The sequence below is a fragment of the Hevea brasiliensis genome, chromosome 14 (genome assembly GCF_030052815.1).
Source record: "Hevea brasiliensis isolate MT/VB/25A 57/8 chromosome 14, ASM3005281v1, whole genome shotgun sequence".
In the NCBI taxonomy this organism is placed as follows: Eukaryota; Viridiplantae; Streptophyta; class Magnoliopsida; order Malpighiales; family Euphorbiaceae; genus Hevea; species Hevea brasiliensis.
The window spans coordinates 8,924,927-8,943,644 of record NC_079506.1 but is presented as its reverse complement, the minus strand read 5'-3'; the positions used below and the strand labels follow the sequence as shown (position 1 = coordinate 8,943,644).

The 18,718-nt window shown below is 27.1% G+C and overlaps 1 protein-coding gene across 1 annotated transcript; it reads left to right on the top strand.

Annotated features, from left to right (window-relative positions):
• LOC110643466 (anthocyanidin 3-O-glucosyltransferase 2-like) lies at positions 1 to 1,616 on the top strand. Its single transcript, XM_021795843.2, has one exon. The coding sequence runs from the start codon at positions 114 to 116 to the stop codon at positions 1,518 to 1,520; it is 1,407 nt and encodes a 468-aa protein (XP_021651535.2). The 5' UTR covers positions 1 to 113; the 3' UTR covers positions 1,521 to 1,616.
• The last annotated feature ends 17,102 nt before the right edge of the window (positions 1,617 to 18,718 follow it).

Sequence of the window (18,718 nt, the reverse complement as noted above, 5' to 3'; positions counted from 1 at the left end):
AACGAAAAACCAAGCTGCTCTTTCATTACAGCCTCCCAGGCACCCACAGGTAGCTCTGCAAATACCGCGAGCTTAGCAGCAAAATTAAGAATATATACTATTTCATTAGGAAAATGGACAAAGCACAGCTTGTGTTCGTCTCCTTCCCTGTTATGGGCCACCTTGTATCTGCTGTGGAGGTAGCAAAGCTTCTTCTTACCCGCGATCACCGCCTCTCCATCACAGTCCTCATACTTGAGCTTCCTCTCGTGAAGTCCAAGATTCAGAACTACATTGAATCAGTGCAAGATTCCTCCTCCACTTTATCTCATCGTCTTCGATTTATTGACTTGCCAAATGATGAGTCTGAATTATCCAATTTCTCTTCTTTCTTTGAGAGACAGAAACCCAATGTCAAAGAAGCTGTGTTGAAGATCACTCAGTCTGAGTCTAGCGTCGACTCGCCTCGACTTGCAGGTTTTGTTCTCGATATGTTCTGCACGCCGATGATAGATGTGGCTAATGATTTTGGTGTTCCGTCTTACATTTTCTTTCCGTCAGGAGCAGCTTTTCTTGGTTTCATGCTTTATGTGCAGAAGATTCATGATGAAGAGAAATTTGACCCCATTCAGTTCAAGGAAAAGGATACTGAGTTGTTAGTGACATGTTTGGCAAACCCATTTCCTGCTAGGGTTATGCCTTTTGGATTGTTAAACAAAGAGCGGCTTCCTCATTTGCTTGACTCTGCAAGAAGGTTTAGAGAAGTTAAGGGTATTATGGTAAATACATTTTTGGAGTTGGAATCCCATGCAATAGAATCTTTTAAAACGCTTCCCGTGTACCCTGTGGGACCCATTTTGAATGTGGAGTCGAATGGAAGAAACACGCACCAGGAAATCATGCAATGGCTTGATGGTCAGCCTGTTGCATCGGTAGTGTTTTTATGCTTTGGGAGCATGGGAAGTTTTGGCAAGGATCAATTGAAAGAGATTGCATGTGCGTTGGAGCACAGTGGATATCGATTCTTGTGGTCCGTACGCCGACCACCACCTCCGGGTAAACTAGCATCTCCTAGTGACTATGAGAATCCGCAAGAGGTATTGCCGGAAGGATTTTTGGAACGAACTGCTGCGATTGGAAAGGTAATAGGATGGGCTCCACAAGCTGCTATCTTAGCTCATCCAGCCGTAGGAGGATTTGTATCACACTGTGGGTGGAATTCTGTTCTGGAGAGCCTATGGTTTGGTGTTCCAATTGCCACGTGGCCAATGTATGCTGAGCAACAATTTAATGCCTTTGAAATGGTGATTGAGTTGGGATTGGCAGTGGAAATTAAAATGGAATATAGTGAGGAAAGTGGAATGATGGTGAATTGTGATGAAATAGAGAGAGGAATAAGGTGTTTGATGGAGAATGATAGTGAGAAAAGGAAGAAGGTGAAGGAAATGAGTGAGAAGAGTAGAATGGCCTTAATAGAAGGTGGATCTTCATATTATTGGTTAGGTCGTCTCATTGAAGATGTGATGGATAATTTAGCATAAAATATAGGTGATACTTACAATTAGTAGTGTGCATCAATTTATACATAATTTAAATAATTTATTTTCTGAATGTATGTCATAAACTTTCTTTGTTTTTATTATGGTTTAATGGTTAGAAAATATCTAATTTTTTGTTTATAATTATGATTAATTTTTATTTTTAATAATTTTATGAAAGAGAAGGACCACCACCCTAGGGTCAAGGTTAGAGGGAGCCTATAAACAATTGAGGATTTATAATAGGGATATATTTAATAGAAGGTTAAAAATTAAGGATTAGATGTTATCTTGATATATTAATCCTCTTAAGAAAATATGAATATTAATGATATAAAAATTAACTTAATTTTTTTAATTTTTAAATAATATTAATGAGGGTTAAAAGTTATAACTGCAAGTATTAGGATTCGAACTCAATATAGAATATATTAAATGTTGAATTCTTAACTGCTAACTCATTTTTTCCTTTTTTAATTATTTAATCATTAATTTTCATATTTTCATACTTAGCATTTAATTCTTTACACTAAATAACAATTTAATTCACATTTTCTCAAGAAATCCTTTTTTTATAATTAAATTATTAATTTCAAATGAGAATCAAACATAGGGAAAAGTATTATATATTTACTACATTTTAACAAAACTGACTATTTAATCCCTATGTTTAGAAAAGTACATTATTTAATTTCTGTATTTTATTTTCGTTAAGCATTTGGGCCTCTCTGTCAATTTTTTTCATTTATTAATGCCAGTCAAACTATTATTAAATCTATCTATTTTAATAAAGCTAATTAATTAGTCTCTTAATTTTGAAAAACATATTAACCAATTCATGTAATTTGATTTCATTAATTATTTAATCCCATAATTATTTTTTATACCTAAACTATTATAATCATTTTCCTTTTATTTATTTCTTACCCTCTCTTATTTCTCTCTCCTGATATTTTTTTTCTCTACATCCACACCATTCTCTCTCTATTTTCATCTTTTGATAAAAATGATACAAACTATCAATGCAAAAAGGCTAATCGGTTTTCCTAAATAATTTGAGTAATTAAGGACAATTATTTCCAATGGAGAAAACAAAAAATTTATGTTAAAGAAATTGAATGAAAATACTTGAATAATATATATATATATATATATATATATATATATATATATATATATATATATATATATTAAAATTTTTATTTTTTAACTAAGAATTTTTTTTCAAATATTATGTTTTAAAAATATGTGTACGAAATAGAATAACTAAGTAGTGCTATTTTTTAAAATGTAAAAATTAATAAATTAATTTTTTAAAATATATAAATTAAATAATAATTTAATTAATATTAACTAATAAAATATTTAATGAAAAGATTAAATAATTTAATGAAAATAATATATATAACTAAATGTTATATTTTTTAAAATATAAAAATTAATTAATTTTATTAAAAAATAAAAATTAAATAATAACTTTTCCAACTTAATAATAGACCCGTGAACAAACTAAACAAGGCTAATTCTTGTCGTCAATAGATATTAACTTAATAATAGACCCGTGAACAAACTAAACAAGGCTAATTCTTGTCGTCAATAGATATTTCTTTTCATTCATGTAAGGAGAGGAAGAAAAACATTCCACAAAGTTTTTCTTTTTTTTTTTTTTTTAATTTCTTTCTTTTTCTTTCCAAGTTAGCTGGAAATGTTTCTTTTTCTTTCTTGGAATAGTATCACAAGTAAACTATAGTGATTGGTTGAATTTTCTCTTTATTAATTAGTCTATATTAGTTAATTTTTAATATTTTATCTACTACTTAATGGACAAATCATACTGGTCCAACTATGTGGAATAAATTATTGCTAAACTGTTTTTCTTTCTTTCTTTCCTTGTTTTTTTTTTTTTTAATGAATATGTTAATGCAAACTCTCGTCCTTTTGTTCTCAACTTTTTTTTAAAGTTTGTTTGAAAATTTAATTTTTAAAATATATTGATTAGATATTATTAAAAATTAATTTTAAATTTAATTTAATATAGTTTAATTATATGAACATTAATATTTAAATTTAAAATTTATAATAATCATTATATAATAAATATAATTTCGTTCTACAATTCTTTACCTTAAGTAAGCTTCCATAATAATATCCATTGCTGCTGTTAAGCGCAGCTGCACAGCCATAGGGATAACAAAAATTTGTATTAAAATATAAGTCGAATTGTGAAAAAAAAAATCAAATTTTTAAATACATTTTCAATTTCAATCAAAATTTTTAATTTTATTGATTTAACTATCAATTTTAAATATTAATTTCAATTTTAACAATTGAATGATTACATTAAAAATGTCGATTAGTTACTAATTACAAATATTATCTTTAATTTAAAACATTATACACTTTGGCTTTTTTTTTTTAATTTGCAAATATTATGAAATAGGATGCATTACAAGAAAAGAGCGGATTAGCAACGGATTTTTTCCGTTTCTAATCCCTAAAAATCCGTTACTAAATGATTTAGCAACGGATTTGCAACCGATTTTTGTCTGTTATAGCGAGGCTTGTTGCTAATTCACTTAGCAATGGATTTTAACTTCCGTTGCAATTAGCAACGTATTTAACAACGGATAATCCGTTGCTAATAGCAATGGATAAAGTTTTTCATTGCTAATTTAATTAATTTTAAAAAATAGAAAAATTCACAAAAAAATTGTTACTATTTGCAACCGATTTATCAACGAAATTTCATTTTTAATTGTAATTTATTATAATCTGTTGCAAATTTGACTGTTATTTAATATTATAATTTTTTAATTTTAATATTTAAATTTAAATTTAAATTTTAAAATTTTAATATTATAACTAGTTTATAAATTTCAATTGATACACAAATTGTCATTAATAGTTATTATAGATATATTATAATGAGAGCAAAATGTATTATTAAAAAAAAATTACGGCAAAATAATGAATTGAGGGAAAATTATATTAATAAAAATGAAAAATAAAAGTAAATAATAAAAGTGAAGAAAGTCATAGGAAAAGTGAGAAAATGAGAGAAATGATATTAGAAAATGGAAGAAAATGAGAGGAAAAGTGAGAAAATGATGAGAGAATTAGAAAGAAAATGGAAGAAATTAATGATAGAAAATAAAATAAAAAGAAAGAAAATGAAAGAAAAAGAAGAAAAATAATTAGAGAATTGGGAAGAAAATGAAAGAAGATAGAGAAAAATTTGAAATATGAGAAAAAAAATAAAATAAAAGGGAAGAAATTAATGATAGAAAATCAGTATAAAGTGAATAGAATGAAAGAAAAAGAAGAAAAAAATTATAGAATTGCGAAGAAAACGAAAGAAGAGAAAATAAAAAATTGTAATTGAGTGAAAAGAAAAAAATAAGTGAATGAGTGATATGAAGAAGGGAAATGAAGTGTATGAAAAAATATATATGCGAATTAGCAACGAATTTAGTAACAGATTCACAATCCGTTGCTAAATTTAAACACTGAATTTTATTTTTTTCCCTAAAAAATAGTAATAAATTACAAAATCCATTTAGCATTGTATTTGTAATCCGTTATTAATTATAATTACATGCACTTTCAAAATTATAACAGCGGGATTTTTCCCTCATAAAATTAACAACAGATTTTAGAATCCATTGCTAAATTCATATTCAAATATTTTTACAAATAATTGTTGACAAAATTTATATAATTATTTTTTTTTAATTTCACAAAAATGGCAACTGATTAAATATTCCATTTTTTGAAAATCCGTTGTAAAACTTATATTCAAATATTTTTTACAAATAATTGTTGACAAAATTTATATAATTTTTTTTTTAATTTTATGAAAATAGCAAGAGATTTTTAAATCCATTGCTAAATTTATATTCAAATATTTTTACAATGTCTATTTATAATAAATTTTAGCAACAAATGTAAATCCGTTTCTAATAGCAACGGATTTAAAAATAAAATATTATTTTTGTTATTAAAGTATTGCTCTATATAATTTTATTTCAAAATTGTAACAAAATTAAAAATTGATTGCAAAATCTGTTACTATTAGCAACAAATTACAGTCCGTTAGAAAAATTCATTGCTAATTCGCATTTTTCTTATAGTAGTGTGAATAAAATAATTACGGTATTTCATAAATAAATTATTATTATTATTGAATGTCCCATAACTATATTAAATTGACTTAAGTTATTTTAATAAAAGCAATTCTAAGCACAATTTATGAATCTTTGCAAATTATTATCCGTACTTTCATAATAAAAAAATTTCATATGGTATCAGAATATATAGTTCGCGTTCTAGGACCAAAAAAGTATGGAGCCCGTTTTCAACAAAAGCTTTCACATTAGTAGGGAAATCAGGTTTTTAAATACGAGAATTGAAAAAAAAAAAATTCAATAATTGCATCATTGCAAAGTTTTAATTTCCAAATTAATAGGGTATGTGTTTCTACAGTGTTCATGGAAATAATTTTTTTCTTCAGGCTTCCTCTTTTGAACATAATTTTCTTGAATGCAAGCCTTCGTCATTTCCATGAGTTGATCAAGCTTTTGATCAATGCTCCTTTGAAGATCTTTTTTTTTTATTATTCTTTTTTAAATTTCTTCTAATCTTGCTGGAATGGGCTTGTGACAAAGGAAAATGAAAAGAAGCATATGAAATTTAAAAGAATGGAAAGAATTAATAGGAAAGAACCTGAATTCATGAGAATCTATATAAATGTTTCAGTAGCTAGAAATTAAAGGTTAAAGCAATTTAGTTTAGGAAATTTAGGAAAAATTATAAAATATTTTCAGCATATATAATAGTAGTGTTTTTTCTTTAATAGAAAAATAAATTCTCTTATAATATGAAAAATAAATCTCACGTTCTCTTAAAGTTTAAATATTGTGTCTATTTGTTTTAAATTGATAAAATTTTATAATTTCAGATAAAAAAAAAAAGGTTATATATTTACATGTTAGACTAATTCTTTTTCGATGAACCACACAATGATGCCCGTCAAAAGCAATGAGACAGGATACAAACTACCACAAGCACAGCAAACTTCTTTCTTAAAAAAAAAAAATTCATTATTTAATTTTATGTTTTAAAAAATAAATTATTTAATTTTTATATTTTATTTACATTAAATTATTTAGTATTTTAATTAAAATTTTTATTATTTTTAATAGTCTCTTCATTTTAAAAAAATTAATTGATTGATTTATATATTTTAAAAAAATATTATTATTTAATTTTTTTTATTTTCATAAAATTAATTAGTTAGTCTATAAAAATACAATATTATAAAAAATTTATTATTGAATAAAAATAAAAATTTTACTATGAATTTAATTTTCTTTTAAATTTCAATTTTTTGCACATTATTTATACATATTTTTTGTTAGAAAATATTTTTTTCTTAATTTATTAAATATTTAATAAAACTTATTAACAAATAGAGGAAGAACGGGAGAAAAGTGTCAGTGTATAAGAGAAGAATCATAAGGAGAGAAAATAAAAAATAAATAAGGGGGAGAAAATTAAAATAATTTAATTATAAAAAATAATTAAATAATTAATAAAATTTATTAATAAAATTTAAATAATATATTTTTATAAAATAAATAAATTAATTTTATTAAAATAAAAAAATTAAATAATAATTTAATTAATATTAATCGATGCAAATTAAGTGAATAACTTAAATAATTTAATCAAAATAAAATATAAATTTTAAATAATATATTTTTTAAAATGTAAATTAAATGATTAATTTCATATTACTGAGTAAATAAGTAAACAAAAATGCTCAAAAGCTCAAATTGAGTTAGCTCAAAATAGCATATTAGTAATTAAATTAAAATTCATTACCATTTTACTCTTCTAATATATGGGCTATTTATGGTGACTTGTGAGCCATTTAGCTCATTTATAAGCCACTTGACTATAAAATCTCTTCATTTAATATCTACTCACCAAACAACAGTTTCCAATGTTAAATTAAGATGCTAGCAGTTTTTTGAACTCTAAAAATTAATGCTATAGGAAATATATAAATTTAGAGATATTGTATACTATAAGTTATTACATATAATATATTTGTTTAAGATAAGATATATTGATTTTTAATGACAAATTATACTATAAGTTATATTTATTTTTTTAACTTGAAATATGATATAAATTTGATATATATTAATTGAAATGAAGTAAATAGCATTTCAAAAATGAAATTAAATATTATAACAATAAATATTGATATTAAAGTAAGTATCATATTAAAATTGGTTTGAAATTTGAGATTGTGGTGTTAGAGTGATAATGATGGCAGTGGTTGATTAGTGTAGGTAGGGTGACGGTCAAACTAATTATATTTATATTTTTTCAGTATATAAAATATTAAAATATGATATAAATTTCACTATATATATTTTAAATCATATATACTTCATAAACACTCAAATCACCACAGTTTACAATCACCACTATTATCGTTATTTAAATCATTTACTTACAAATTATATGAATATAGATAGATATAAATGTAAAAATAAATATTACTTGACATGATATACACTTTTAGCAAATAAAATTTATATTTTCGAAAAAAATATTATATATATATATATATATATACAAACACACACATTAGAGCTTGTATAATATATATATTTCATGCAATAAAATGTTGGATGAGAGCAAGTAGCCTGATTGGCATAGAAGCATTCATCTCAGCGTGGTTCAAGGTTTGAGCCCCCTCCATATTAGATATTATTTTTTTCCATTTATAAGCACACTTAACACAATACGTTCTTTATATATGTATATATATATTTTCTTTGATTTGAAAAGCGGATGAGGGCTAATAGCCCGATTGCATATGCTCTCAAGCATAAGGTAGAGGGTTCAGGGTTCAAATCTTTCCTTTGCCCTTTTATTTATTTATGATTCTTTATAATTCTTTTCATTCAAAAATATAATATTAAACTGTAACAATTGAAAGTATTTTTAAACCCTAATTAACACTTTTCCTTAAAATTATAATATAACAAATGTTTAGATTTAAAATTATAAGATATATATAAATCATTTACTTATATACATCTAGTTTTATAGTATTAACATCACTTCACTACTATTAGAATAATCACTTATACAACGATCAATAGTTAAATCAGCATCACCACTATAATCACCACGTATACAATATTACCACCATTATTATCATTAAATCATTGTTTTTAATTTAAATATAGAGGGAGATAGTCAAAGATATTTAGAGAATGATATAAATAAAATGAATTATAGATAGAGATATTAAGATTATCATATATATATAAAGATAAATAGAGGGAGAAAGAGATAAAGATATGGAGAGAGATATATAGAAATGCATAAATCAATATATGTGTTGATTTCAAAATCAACACATATATTGATTTATACATTTCTATATATCATATATATAAAGATAAATAGAGGAAGAGAGAGATAAAGATTTGGAGAGAGATATATAGAAATACATAAATTAATATGTGTTGATTTATTGATTTATGCATTTCTATATATCTCTCTCCACATCTTTATCTCTCTCCCTCTATTTATTTTTATATATATGATAATCTTAATATATCTATCTATAACTCATTTTATTTATATCATTCTTTAAATATCTTTGACTATCTCCCTCTATATTTAAATTAAAAGCAATGATTTAATGATGATAATGGTAGTAATATTGTACACGTGGTGATTATAGCTGTGGTGCTGATTTAACTATTGATAGTTGTATATGTGACTATTCTAATAGTAGTGAAGTGTTGTTAATACTATAAAACTAGGTGTATATAAGTAAATGATTTATATATATATCTTATAATTTTAAATTTAAATATTTGTTATATTATAATTTTAAGGAAAAGTGTTAATTAGGGTTTAAAAATAATTCCAATTATTATAGTTTAATATTATATTTTTTAATGAAAATAATTATAAAGAATCACAAAAGAGAAAAAAAAAGGGACAAATGAAGGGATCGAATCCTAAACCCTCTACCTTATGCTTGGGAGCATGTGCCAATCGGACTATTAGCTCTCATCCGATAAATTTTTGTATACACACACACACACAAGAGTTATTTCAAAATCAACACATATTGATTTATACATTTCTATATATCTTTCTACCTCTATTTATCTTTATATATATGATAATATTAATATCTCTGTCTATAGCTCTTTTTATTTCTATCATTCTCTAAATATCCTTAACTAGCTCCCTCTATATTTAAATTAAAAACAATAATTTAGTGATGATAATCGTGGTAATATTGTACACGTGGTGATTGTAGCAGTAATGTTGATTTAACGATTGATCATTGTATAGGTGATTATTCTAATAGTAGTGAAGTGATGTTCATACTGTAAAACTAGGTATATATAAATAAATGATTTATATATATCTTATAATTTTAAATCTAAAAATTTATTATATTATAATTTTAAGGAAAAATGTTAATTAGGATTTAAAAATACTTACAATCATCATAATTTAATATTATATTTTGGAATGAAAATAATTATAAAGAATCACAAAAGAAAAAAAAAGGGACAAATGGAGGGATCGAACCCTAAAACCTCTATTTTATGCTTAGGAGCATGTGTCAATCGGATTATTAGCCCTCATCCACTTTTTAAATCAACAAAAATACATATATACATATATAAAGAATGTATTGTGTTAGGTGCGATTATAAATGAAAAAAAATGACATTTGACATAAGGAGGGCTCAAATCCTGAACCACGCTGGAATGCGTACTTCTATGCCAGTCGGGCTACTTACCCTCATTTAACATTTTATTACATGAAATATGTATATTATACAAGCTCTAATGTGTATATATATTATTTTTTTCAAAAATGTAAATTTTATTTGTCAAAATTATATATCATGTCCAGTAATATTTATTTTTATATTTATATCTAATTATTCTCTGTAATCTAATTCATTATGCTAGCTTATCACTGCTGCATGTAGTAGCTCATATGTGCATGCATTAATGCAATAGACACACTTCTCGAATCATCAGTTTTTGAATGGTGTGCATGGCTACAAGCAATAATAGCTTATTGCATGCACACTTTCCTTTACATGAGCCATTAAATAAGCTACCTCACCAACTTTAAGTTCTGAAATTATTTTTAAGCTGTTTTCTCTTTTTTTTTTTAATATAATAATAAAATTATATACATTAATATCATTTAAGTTAACTCAAATTAAATTATTTAGCAATGCTTATAAGTAAATTGGTATTTTATTTATTAAGAGACGACAGAAAATGATACTGACAGTGACAGAAAGACTTTGAAGTTATGGGTCTAGTGTCTGTCGAGACAATACCAACCCAGCAAAGCCATGACGTCGCTTGATTATTAACTATCAAGATTGGAGTTTTCCACTTAGAATTTTATATAATATACTTGAAGAAAGAAATACCCCCAGGTAGAACTGCAAACACCTCGAGCTTAGCAGCAAAATTAAGAATACTATTTCATTAGTAAAATGGATAAAGCAGAGGCACAACCTAGATTAACCTAGCACAGTCGGGTGCCAAAAGGATTATTACTCATAAGACAGGTTCGTTTCGACTCCTCTGATTTCCATACTAAATAAAAAATGGCTAAATTCAGGTGCATGTTTACGTGTTAGATTAATTCTCCTCTCATGAAAGACTCAACCATGGTCGTTAATGGCGGTGAGAATGGACAAACTAGCACAGCAACTATCTTTATTAAAAAAAAAGACGGAAATTGACAAAGAAAGGCTTTAATACTTGTCAGTGGAGACCAAGACCAACCAGCAAGCAAAGCCATGACGTCACTTGATCCTTGGCCATCAAGATTGGAAATTTCAACTTAGAATTTTATATGATGTACTTCAAGAAAGGAAGAGCCAAGCTGCTCTTTTCATTACAGCCTCGCAGGCACCCACAGGTAGCTCTGCAAACACCGCAAGCTTAGAAGCAAAATTAAGAATAAAAATGATTTTCATAGTTGATTTCTCCGAATTTTAATCATAATTAAAGTAGTTTTTATTATAAGAATTATTTTTTCTCATTTTAGATCAATTTTGCATTAATATTTTCTTTTGGTATCAAAAAGTTTTAGGAAAGAGAAGTACCACCATTTTAGAGTCAAGGTTAGAGGGAGCCTACAGACAATTGAGGATTTATAATAGGGATATATTTAATAGAAGATTAAAAATTAAGGATTAGATGTTTTTTTGATAAATTACCTTTTTTAAAAAATATAAATATTAATGAGGTTAAAATTAATTTAATTTTTTTTAATTTTTAAATAATATTAATGAAAGTTAAAAGTTATAACTAAAATTCGAACTCAAGATAGAATATATTAAATGTTGAATTCTTAACTGCTAACTCATTTTTTCCTTTTTAATTATTTAATCATTAATTTTCATATTTTCATACTTAGCATTTAATTCTTTACACTAAATAACATTTTAATTCACATTTTCTCAAGAAATCTTTTATTTATAATTAAATTATTAATTTCAAATGAGAATTAAACATAGGGAAAATTATTATATAGTCACTACATTTTAACGAAATTAACTATTTGATCTCAATATTTTAGAAATTATATTATTTAATTTATGTATTTTTTTTGTTAAATAATTAGGTCCCTCCGTTAATTTTTTTTATTCATCAATGCCAGTTAAATTATTATTTAATCTCTCTATTTTTATAAAATTAATTAGTTAGTTTTTATATTTTGAAAAACGTATTAACTAATTCTTGTAATTTGATTTTATTAACTATTTAGTCCCATAATTATTTTTTATATCTAAACTATTATAATCATCTTCCCTTTATTTATTTTTTATCCTCTCTTATTTCTCTCTCCCCATTTTTTTTTCTCTGCATCAACACCATTCTCTCCCTCATTCTCTCTTTATTTTCATCTTTTGATAAAAATGATACAAATTATCTATGCAAAAAGGCTAATAAGTTTTCCTAAATATTTGAGTAATTAAGGACAATTATTTTCAATGGAGAAAGCAAAAAATTATGTCAAAGAAATTAAATGAAAATATTTGAATAATTTTAAAAAATATATAAATTCAAATTTAGTTTTCATATAACAAAATTTTTATTTTTTAATCAATAATTTTTTTTAAATATTGAGTTTTAAAAATATGTGGACGAAACAAAATAATTAAGTAGTACTATTTTTTAAAATATAGGAATTAATAAATTAATTTTTTTGAAATAGAGGGATTAAATAATAATTTGATTAATATTGACTAATAAAATATTTAAGGGATTAAATAATTTAACGAAAGTAATATATATAACTAAATATTATATTTTTTAAAATGTAAAAATTAATTAATTAATTTTATTAAAAAATAGAGATTAAATAATAACTTTTCCAACTTAATAATAGACCCGTGAACAAATTTTTTCTTTCCACATTAGTTGGAAATGTTTCTTATTAGCATAATTACAGTAATTAGCATGATTATAGGAGATTTGTGTCGCATAATTACAATAATTAGCATGATTATAGGAGATTTATATAGCATAATTACAGCAATTATTATTCTTGTCTAAATTAGCTCATATTCTCACGTATAAATAGATGTAATATCTCTATAAATCAAACACAGACAAATACACAATCATTTCCTTCATTACTTGTATTCTTTCTTCTAACATAGTATCAGAGCCGTAAAGTTTTTATTTCTAGTTTCTGGGGTCTCTCTTCTCTCTCTACAATCTGTTCTTGTTCATTCTTTCATTCCTGTTATTATACCATTTTTTTTTCTCCTCATCTTGCTATCAATAGAGAAATCTGATATTTCAAAACCTATTGCAATAGTTCTGACTAGTTCCAATTATAATATTTGGGTTCAAGGAATGAAAAGTTTTTGATAGGTCGCAAGTTTTGGCGTATTGTTACTGGAGATATCACTACGCCGACAAGAGATAACGATAAAACTGATGCAAAATTTGCTGACCATCTTAAGGATTGGGATAGTAAAAATCATCAGATCATCACCTGGTTTCGCAATACCTCTGTCTCGTCCATCCACATCCAATTTGCTAATTATGACTCTGCAAAAGAAATCTAAGATTTTTTGGCTAATCGATATCAGACCACTAGACTTGCCCACTATTATCAGTTGTGGACTACTCTTCATAATTTGAAACAAGAAGTAGATCAATCTATGAATGATTTTCTTGCCCAGGTCCAACCCATTTGGAATCAAATATCTCAGGCCAAAATCAGTGAAGATCATCTTCATCTCATTCAAGTTCTAATGGCTCTTTGATCAGAATATGAGGCCTTTGGAGCGTCCCTGCTACATCGAAATCCACTCCCATCATTGGATACTGCTATTCAATAGATTATTTTTGAAGAGACTCGTCTCAGTTTGGATAAAACTCCTCAATTTGAAACTGCTCTTGCAACTACTCGATCCTCATATCAGAAATCTGACAATCAACTCTGTAAGAATTGTAATCAAATTGGTCATGCTTTTGCATATTGTCCTACTATAGAATGCAAATATTGTCATGGTTACGGTCATATTCTTGAACATTGTCCCACACGCTCTCCAAGACCAAAAGGAGGGCATTCTAAATTCAAGAATGTCTCAAAGCCTGGATCTTTCTCTGTCACTACTGTTGCTGCTACTGAGGGTTCTACTGCCATCACTATGAGTGATCTTGAGGCACTATTCAAATAGGTTATCTCTTCTAATTCTCCTGCTGCCATGTCTGCCACTCCAGGTAATTCTTATTGGCTTTTTGACTCTGCATGTTGTAATCATATGACCACTAATCTTAAATTCTTGTCTTCTGCAAAACCTGTATCTTCCTTACCACCAATCCATACTGCAAATGGTACTAAAATGAACATCACACATACTGGTCATGTGTCTACCTCAAATCTTCATCTCCTTGAAACCTATTATATCCCTAATTTGGCACTTAATCTTATTTCTATTGGTCAGTTGTGTGAAAAAGGACTAAATGTTATTTTTTCTCCCCATGGTGTCCAGGTGCAGGATCCACAAACGGGATAGATTCTTGGGGAGGGTTGCAGAGTTCATTGATTATTTGAGCTTGCATCTTTACATCTTCCTCAGAGATTTATGTCTGCAACTACAATCCCTAATTCCTCCATTCACCAATGGCATCTTCGTCTTGGTCATACTTCTGCCAGTAAAATTCAACCTTTAATTTCTCGTTGATTATTATGATCTACTAAGTTTGAGTCATTTAATTATTAAAATAATCAGCTTGCAAAACAACCTGCATTATCTTTTTCTCATAATAATACTACTTCAGACACTCCTTTTGGTTTAATTCATTTTGATATTTGGGGTCATTCTCTTATTTCTTCAGTAAATGATTTTCGTTATTTTGTGATATTTATTGATGATTATTCTCGGTTTACTTGGATATATTTTTTGAAACATTGATCTGAGTTATCATAAATTTACATCACATTTACAAAAATGATTAAAACTCAGTTCTCTTGTGACATTAAAATTCTCCGAACAGACAATGCCATGGAATATCAAGATTCTTCTTTACTTCAGTTTCTTAGTCAACAAGGTACCGTTGTTCAACGTTCTTGTCCTCACACCTCTCAACAGAATGGGCGAGCTGAACACAAGCATCGCCATATTCTTGATTCTGTACGTACTCTTCTTCTTTCTGTCTCATGTCCAGAAAAATTTTGGGGAGAAGCAGCTCCTCATGCTGTTTATATTATTAACCGTCTTCCTACCTTGGTTCTTCATAATTTATCTCTTTTGAAAAGTTGTTTGGACAATCTCCTGACTATTCCATCCTTAAACCTTTTGGATGTGTTTCTTTTGTTCTTTTACAACCTCATGAACATACCAAATTAGAACTCCGTGCTCGTCTATATTGTTTTCTTGGTTATGGCATTGAACACAAAGGGTATCATTGTTGGGATCCTGTTTTTGATAAGTTACACATATTTCGTCATGTTACCTTTTAGGATAATACTATGTTCTCTTCTCTTTCCAAATTTCATCACTTTGTCAATACTGACTCTCTATTTTTCACTGACTCCTCCAAAGAGCTGTTTCCAAGTCCTGATCCAGGTGATTGTGATGTGCTCAATATTAGCCCAACTACACCTACCCCTGTTGAATCTGCACCAGTTGTTGATCCAGTACCTGCGCCTGCATCTCCTCCTAGCACTACTCTTCGTCGTTCTACCCGTGTAAGAGAAACTCCTCATTATCTTTCTGATTTTCACTGTTACTCTACTATTGCAACCCTTCATGAGCCTCATTCTTATCGTGAGGCAAGTACTAACCCTCTTTGACAGCAAGCTATGACTAACGAACTTCAGGCTTTAGAGAAAACTCATACTTGGGATTTAGTTGATCTTCCACCAAACATGACCCCTATTGATTGCCAATGGATTTATAAAATAAGACCCGTTCTAATGGAACTATTGAATGCTACAAAGCTCGCTTAGTAGCCAAAGGGTACACTAAAGAGTATGGTATCGACTATGAAGAAACTTTTGATCCAGTGGCCCGATTAACATCTATTCATAGTCTCTTAGCTATTGCTGCAGTTCGTAAATGGAAACTTTTCCAGATGGATGTCAAAAATGCTTTTCTTCATGGTGATTTAACAGAAGAGGTTTATATGCATCCTCCTCTTGGTTATCATTCTCCTCATAAGGTTTGCAAACTTCGGCGAGCCTTGTATGGATTAAAATAAGCTCCCAGGGCCTGGTTTGCCAAATTTAGTTCCACTCTTGCTCAACTTGGTTTTCTCTCTAGTCCACATGATTCTGCATTATTCACTCGCCGAACTGACAATGGTATTGTTCTTCTGTTGCTTTATGTTGATGATATGATAATAACAGGAGATGATTCATCTGGTATTTCAGAGTTACAACATTATCTCAATCAGCATTTTGAAATGAAAGACCTGGGTTCTCTCAGCTATTTTTTGGATCTTGAAGTTTCTCAAAATTCTGATGGCTATTATCTATCTCAAGCTAAGTATGTATCTGACTTACTTTCTCGAGCAGGCATCACTGATAGTAAAACAGTATCAACCCCGTTAGAGCTCAATTGCAAACTTACACCTCTTGATGGCACTCCTCTTGATGATCCTACTTTATATCGACAGCTTGTCGGGAGTCTTATTTATCTCACAGTTACTCGACCTGATATTTCATATGCTGTTCATCTAGTTAGCCAGTTTATGTCTGCTCCTCGCTCAACTCATTTTTCTGCAGTACTACGAATCCTTCGTTATATCAAAGGCACTCTTTTTCATGGTTTGCACTTTTCTGCTACCTCCTCCCTAGTATTATCTAGCTACTCTGATGCTGATTGGGTTGGTGATCTGACAGATCGTCGCTTTACAACTGGTTATTATTTCTTCTTGGGTAATTCTCTTATCTCTTGGCGTAGCAAAAAGCAAACTGTTGTTGCACGTTCTAGCACAGAATCTGAATATCGTGCTCTTGCTGATGCTACATCTGAATTACTTTGGCTACGGTGGTTATTAACTGATTTTGGTGTCACTCATTCTTCTACCACAATGCTTCATTGCGATAATATAAGTGCCATACAGATTTCTCATAATGAAGTATTTCATGAGCGTACCAAACACATCGAAATTGATTGTCATTTTGTACGTCATCATGTTATCATATGTTTGATTCCTGTCTCCTCTGTCAGCCATACCGCTGATATATTCATCAAAACGCATCCTTCCGCTCACTTTCAGGATTTCTTAAGCAAACTCAAGTTGGCACCTGTGCTACCATATTGAGTTTGAGGGGGGGGGGGGTGTTAGCATAATTACAATAATTAGTATGATTATAGGAGATTTGTGTAGCATAATTAGAATAATTATTATTCTTATCTAAATTAGCTCATATTTTCATGTATAAATAGATATAATATCTCTGTAAATCAGACACAGACAAATACACAATCATTTTCTTCATTACTTGTATTATTTATTATAACATTTCTTTTTCTTTCTTGGAATAGTATCACAAGTAAACTACAGAGTATTGCAAAGTTTTAATTTCCAAATTAACAGGGGGTATGTGTTTCCACATTCCTCATGCAAGTAATTTTTTTTTTTCTTCAGGTTCCCTCTTTTGAACATAATTTTCTTGGATGCAAGCCTTCGTCATTTCTATGAGTTGACCAAGCTTTGGATCAATTATATTATAAATCGATTATCTAATTAACAACCCTGTAATAGAAAATAACTAGTTCCCTTGCTACTTTCACAATTATATAATATAATCAATTACACTTAATAACATAATAATCATTACTATTAATATCATTATCATTATTACTTAATTATTACAGTTGCTTCTATTTAACTATTGCTAATATTTTTATCATTATTTAATTATCATTATTACTATTAACACTATTGTCACTACTTAATTATTATGAGCTAATCAATCCAATTATTATTAATATTATAAATAAATTAAATATTAAAATAAAAATTATTATTATATTATTTTTATTTTTATTTTACAATTAAATATATAATAAATATAATGATAATTATATAATATTAAAATTTTAATTTTATTATATAATTAATTACATCATATCATATTAACTATATTATATTATATAACGACGTAGCTTAATTTAGATACCTCCTATTTGTCTGTTTTAAATTAATGAAATTTTATAATTTTAGATAAAAATAAAATGCGTATCAGACTAAGGGTTTATTTGGTTTAACTGATAACTGTTAGCTAATAGTTGTTATTGTTAGTTGATAGCTGGTAGCTGGTGATAGCTAATTTATATTAAGTATTTGGTACAACTATATTCAGCTATTACTGTTGATATATGAAATTACTAATAAGGATATATATTATATAATTTATTTTATTATTAAAATAAATATAAAATTATAAATTTATTATATTATTTATTTATTTATTAAATTAAATATATAATTATTAAATTAATATATTATATTATTTATTTTATTATTAAAATAAATATAAAATTATTAATCTATTATATTATTTATTTTATTATTAAAATAATAAAATAATAAATTTTTTTAAAAAAATAATTAAATAACTTTAAAAGTATAAATAAA

Bases quoted from the DNA above. Each gene is read 5' to 3' on its own strand.
- LOC110643466 (XM_021795843.2), top strand. From the start codon at position 114: ATGGACAAAGCACAGCTTGTGTTCGTCTCCTTCCCTGTTATGGGCCAC.